At 32.1% G+C, this 6,541-nt stretch overlaps 1 protein-coding gene across 1 annotated transcript in view; it reads left to right on the plus strand.

The window, feature by feature from the left end:
• Positions 1-968: 968 nt before the first annotated feature.
• Positions 969-6,541, plus strand: part of LOC106474672 (solute carrier family 35 member E2-like) — an 11,154-nt gene continuing 5,581 nt past the window's right edge. Inside the window, exons 1-3 of the mRNA XM_013935364.2 lie at positions 969-1,302; positions 2,217-2,502; positions 4,380-4,433. Coding sequence (XP_013790818.1) covers positions 969-1,302; positions 2,217-2,502; positions 4,380-4,433 — 674 coding nt within the window. The remainder of the gene's footprint in view (positions 1,303-2,216; positions 2,503-4,379; positions 4,434-6,541) is intronic.

The raw sequence follows: 6,541 nt of genomic DNA on the forward strand, positions 1-6,541 counted from the left end.
GAGTAATTTAACCTAGGTTGATAAACTTTTAAACCTCATTCTGTCATTTGCTCAAGTGTGATTTCAATGATGTAACATGAAGAGTAACAGTCATATTCTCATTATCCTAATGGGTTACAGAAAAATAAGATACTTTACTACATTAATCTATTTATGTTAGAATCAAAAATTACCCCTCCCTAAAATAATATCTAAAACTGCTTTATTTCCCATTTAGATGTTTAATTTTATCAGGTCTCTACCTGAGGTATATTGGAGATGGACTTGTTAAGCTTGATTCTTCAATTATGGTTACATTCTTGACCAGCTTTGTGGAGCTTGTTCTTATTGCTTCTATATTTGTTATGGTTTGTTAGGTTAACTTCATGGAACTTGTTCTTATTGCTTCTACATTTGTTATGGTTTGTTGGGTTCCACCAGCTTTGTGGAACTTGTTGTTATTGCTTCTACATTTGGTATGGTTTGTTGGGTTCCACCAGCTCTGTGGAACTTGTTCTTATTGCTTCTATATTTGGTGTGGTTTGTTAGGTTAGCTTTAATATCTAAGCAAATACACAGTCACAATATTTACTTTTTACTGAGCATAATTTAATATCATACCTGAAAGATGATATGATTGCTCAGGAAATGTATAATGGGAGATTTAACTCGGATGGCCAGGAAACCATCAAATTCACCTATGCAAAATAACATGATGGATGAAATGTATTGTTTGTATAATAACTTGATGCTCTGTCTAATAAAATCAACTTGACAAATTATTCAAGAAATATATGTCAAAGAAGCTGATACTAAAGCAGCATAACGTCAACCTGTACACATAGGTGTTAAGAATTACATATATTGGCATTTTATAATTGACTTATGGCATAGGAGAAACTGGATAAGCACTTCAGTCAGAAAGTTTTGTGGACAGATGAACCAAGGTTTTACACCAATGGCAAAATGAACCTCTCTAATTCCTAAGAATGCTCACCAGAAAACAAATATTGGGTTGCTGGAACAAGGGAGCAGTTAGAGATGGTTTATTGTTGCCTGGTTGGTTGTCTGATATTTTTCATCAATGGGACAAGGGAGCAATTAGAGATGGTTTATTGTTGCCTGGTTGGTTGTCTGATATTTTTCATCAATGGGACAAGGGAGCAGTTAGAGATGGTTTATTGTTGCCTGGTTGGTTGTCTGATATTTTTCATCAATGGGACAAGGGAGCAGTTAGAGATGGTTTATTGTTGCCTGGTTGGTTGTCTGATATTTTTCATCAATGGGACAAGGGAGCAATTAGAGATGGTTTATTGTTGCCTGGTTGGTTGTCTGTTATTTTTCATCAATGGGACACATGGATTTACAAAACCAAAGGCATGATTTCAACAGTGGGTGTCAGACAATACTCAGATTTCACTTCCCCACTGGTGGATAGGTCACTGGCATGGCCTGCACTATTGTGAAGATATATCAATAATCTAAACAGGTTGTCACAACTGTAATACAGCAAATGCGACAAAACAGAATAGATGATGTTTCTGGTCTCAGCACACATACAAAAGCATTTTAAGTTCTTACACTTCAGATAGATTTAGTCCAGTATGATTTAAAACTTCTAAAACAAGCAACTTTTGTAGACATCCAGTATGTAAGTTATATTGTGTGATTTGTAGACATCCAGTATGTATGTTAGTTATATTGTGTGATTTGTTTGCATTTGAGTCAAGATTGTTACTTTTATGTTATATACAGTAATTATTTATTGGATATTATTTCTAAGTTTTTATTCCTGTCATATATTTTAAAAAATGTACAAGCACTACAGCTCTGAAATTTTGACATTATTTCTGTAGATTAGTTCTGTTGCAGATTAGAAATGCATATTGTAGACATGACAACTGTGTGTATGACCACACATGTATAAGAGTGGATTTTATTTTGTGGTATGTCCTTATGATATATCTGTAGTTATAGGTTTTTTTTTCTTCCGTGTGTCACAGTAGTGTCAGATTAATTACTTCATTGAGAATTTTCACATAAAAAAATTCAGATAGTTTTTGTTTTAATTTAATTGTGCTTGAAAACTCTTTCCATTAAAGAGTGGAGACCCATTATTTGTTTCTTTGTGGAATAGATTTACTGATGTTAATGCTATGTAACAGGTTAGTGCTTCCATTTCTTTTCCTACTGATTAAGGTTTTCATACATTATTACAGATCTTAATTTTATTGCAGATATATATAGTTATAACAAGATTTTGATCACCACTAGGTATTCAACTATATTACTCGGTCTTATTGCCCTTTGGTATGTTCCTGTTTCTTTTGCTGAAACTGTTAAGAGCTCGGCTCCAGTGTTCACTGTGATTGTAGCATGGATATTCATGGGAGAAAAAACCAACTTGCTAGTCATATTCTCCCTGTTTCCTGTGATGGGTGGCCTCGTACTGTGCAGTGCCAATGAACTTAGTTTCAAATTAGCTGGGTTCTTAGCATCTTTAGCAACAAATCTTTCAGAATGGTAAGCTGGTTTCTTAACTTATTCATTTGTGCAAGATATTTTATGAATACATTGATTGATATTGGAAATTTTCACCTTGAATGTGTAAGCAAAACATATACATGTAGTTTTCAAGCTGATATAACTTAAAATAATAATATTGGATACATGAACATCCATATTGAAATAATAGGTATTCTTTATCTGGACGTGTAAGTAATATACTTGTAAAAATAACTGTATTTTTTTCTATGCTCTTGGTAATGTGAACTCTACTCCCCAGTAGTGTTTAAAAACTAACCTCATTGGGGTTTTCTCTCTTGTCTCACAAGTTGTCTAATGTAATGTGGTTATTGCCTGTAAATTTGTTTTTGTTTTTCAGTGCTTAACTTGCACAACAGTTAACACCAAACTGCTACACATTTCACATTTTGTTTCAGTTCATGAAAGATACACAGCCAATATTTTTATCATATGTCAACATCATCAACAATTTGTTTAAATGTTTATTTTCTACTGTAAGTAAGTGTTAAATCAAGTGATAGCCATTCTGATTCTTCCAAAATATTGGGGAAAAAATACAGTAGTCACATTTTCTTTTAGTTTTTCCTCAACGTTTTTTTTTAATGTATCTTCTTTGATCAAGCATTTAGAAGTTTTGGTTAAAATCTAAATATTTTTAAACAGGCAAACAATTCACTGCACTTGTCACTCTTAGTAACCAAGAAAATGAGTATATAATTACATTTTTCCAAAAAAAACCTCAACAATGCTAATTTTTTAGAGCATCTTCTTTGTAAATCCTAAATTACAATACTAGAGGTTTCAATCAATATCTAGTACATTTACTTATCTTATTAATGCATCAACAAACCCTTTCATACACAAGTCTGTAACTTATATATATATATATGTATAAACAGTTCTGGTAATGGTGAAATAGTAATTTTTCCTAAATGTATACTGTTTATTTTAATGTTGGCCTACTAAGCTAAAAATATTCTAAAAAGTCTGGTAAAAGAAGCTTTACAAAATCATTCAGTGATACATGATATAAATAATACTAAGCATAGATTTTCCAAAAGGAAAAATTTTACCTTATTAATATTTTAGCTTTTTCCAAGGACATTACTTATTATCTGGAGGAAGGATAGTGTGGACTTAGTATACTTGGATTTTAAAATTCTTTTAATAAAGTACCACATAGAAGATTAGGGAAGAAAATCATAATGGTATGGGTTAAGAAAAAACTAGTTAATTGACTTGTAGGGTGCTTGGGTGGGAGAAATCCAATGATTCTTGTTTATGAAGTTCAGTCAAACTGAACATTTGTTACTAATGAATTGCCTCGAGGGTGTCTTTATAGACATATCGACTACAAAGCAAGATCTGTATAAAAAACTTGTTTGGCCTCACTTGGAAAACTGTACAGATTTGGTATCCTTAACTAAGAAAGTATATTGATGTCTTGGAAAGGATTCAGAGGAAGGCTTCAAGTATGATTCTGGAGATGGAAGAGTTACCTTACGGGTATAGGTTAAGATCTCTAAAGTGTCTTATAACATGTATATTTAAGGTATACTTATGGGAACTTGCTGCATGGTCACGTAAGAGTAAAATATCATAACCATATTGCGTTGTTGAATCACAATTTTACCCTGAAAGGAATTATATTTTGTCAATTTTTGTTCATGCATATCGTAACTGAATACCTTGTGCATGTCTGTGTTGAGTGAATCTTGACAAGATAATTTTCATTTGCCAAATGTGTAATCATTCAAAGAAATACACAAAAGTTTTTGTTATGATAGTTTTTTCATGTATTCATCAATTTTTTTAATTTAAAAATGTTATTATCAATTGTATAAACATTTTAAAAGTTTTTTATTTTCTTTTAGCATGCAAAATGTGTATTCCAAAATTCTTCTGAGTAATGAGAAACACAATAATTCGTAAGTATACACTAACTTTAATGATTAATTTGTAAGTATCCTCTAACGTTAGTAATTAATTTGTAAGTATCCTCTAACTTTAGTTATTAATTTGTAAGTATCCTCTAACGTTAGTTATTAATTTGTAAGTATCCTCTAACTTTAGTAATTAATTTGTAAGTATCCTCTAACTTTAGTAATTAATTTGTAAGTATCCTCTAACTTTAGTAATTAATTTGTAAGTATCCTCTAACTTTAGTAATTAATTTGTAAGTATCTTCTAACGTTAGTAATTAATTTGTAAGTATACTCAAACTTTAGTAATTAATTTGTAAGTATCCTCTAACGTTAGTAATTAATTTGTAAGTATTCTCTAACTTTAGTAATTAATTTGTAAGTATCATCTAACGTTAGTTATTAATTTGTAAGTATCCTCTAACTTTAGTAATTAATTTGTAAGTATCCTCTAACTTTAGTAATTAATTTGTAAGTATTCTCTAACTTTAGTTATTAATTTGTAAGTATCCTCTAACTTTAGTAATTAATTTGTAAGTATACTCTAACTTTAGTAATTAATTTGTAAGTATTCTCTAACTTTAGTAATTAATTTGTATCTTCTAATTCCAAAACACACATAACTTCGCTGACACTAATAGCCATTTCTCGATCTTCATCTTTGCCATCGAACGTTGTGTTTGCTTGCTCCAGTCTTTATATACCCCACTTGACTGCCTTCGGCAATATCTAATTTGCAAAACTTTACGCCGGCCCTCACACACCCTCTATGCAGGTACTGTATATAAGCACTGTATGCAGACAATAAAATCACTTTTTCTCAACAAAGCATGAGCATTCAGACTAATTTTTTGTGATTTACATTTTCTTAGTTTTTGCTTTCTAATAATCAGGAATTCTTTGTTTTGTTATCCAGAGATATATTTCGTTGAATTTGTTTTTTGTTTTTTCCTACAAATATTTTACACACAAAAAAAATAAATAATTGGATATGGATTCCCATGTAACGGTTTCAAGCTCGGAGGCTACTCAGCCTTCGTCTATTCCCCCTTTGTTATCTAGTGGTGGTCAGCAGTCTGGGGGGGGGCACTCTCCGTGGAAGCGTGTGTGATCTAATTTGTGGTGAGATCAAGTCTTTCATGCAACCTGGGGGTATCTCTCCAGGAGGTGCTGATTTCAATTTTCATTCTGAAACAGGATATTCTGGGGAGAATTTAGACTCCCTGTTTCCTGCTCCGTCTTTCACTAGAGTTTCCTCTCCTGAGTACTCATCTGATCAGCCACCTTCTGCCCTTCTTCAGCAGTTAGTTACACATGTTTGTGAATTGTTGGAGAAGCAACCAGTTGCTTTTGAGTCTACCCCATGCTTTGTTGTCCGATCGTTCTCAAGGGGGATTACTTAGTTTTCCTTTTCCTTCTGATATTGCTGTGCATGCAGGGAGGTTTGCAACACAATTATGTGAGGGTGTTGCTGTGCCTTACCCCCCTCGTTTATCTGAACAACATGTATGTATGTTTTGGAAGTTATCATTTTCCTAAACAGAAAATGTATTTCCAAGCATACCTACCTCTGCTGACACTCTCCCTCCCTTCCTTCCAACTAAGAGCCAGTATTGGTGACTGTAATGTGGTAAGTTTTGAAAAAGTGATTTTATTTTCTGCATAGAGGGCCATGTGAGGTGCCGGCGTAAAGTTTTGAAAATTAGATATTGCCGAGGGCAGTCGAGTGGGGTATATAAAGACTGGAGCAAGCAAACACAACATTAGATAGCAAAGATGAAGATTAAGAAATAGCTATTAGTGGAGGTATGTATGTTTGGAAATACGTTTAGTAATTAATTTGTAAGTATCCTCTAAAATTAATAATTAATTAGTAAGTGTCCTAGAAAATTAGTAATTAATTTGTAAGTATCTTTTAACTTTAGTAATTACTAAGAGTAATGTTATCTCAATTGAGCATTTGAACTATCAGTAATTGTAAAATCTGCATTTTCCAGTTGGCATTAAAATTTAGTGCATGTATGCTTTACAAAATGTGTTTCATAAATGTGTATATATATATATATATATATATATATATATATATTCTGTAAGTATAATAGATAACCTTCTAG

The sequence above is a fragment of the Limulus polyphemus genome, unplaced genomic scaffold (genome assembly GCF_000517525.1).
Source record: "Limulus polyphemus unplaced genomic scaffold, Limulus_polyphemus-2.1.2 Scaffold7511, whole genome shotgun sequence".
Lineage (NCBI taxonomy): Eukaryota > Metazoa > Arthropoda > Merostomata > Xiphosura > Limulidae > Limulus > Limulus polyphemus.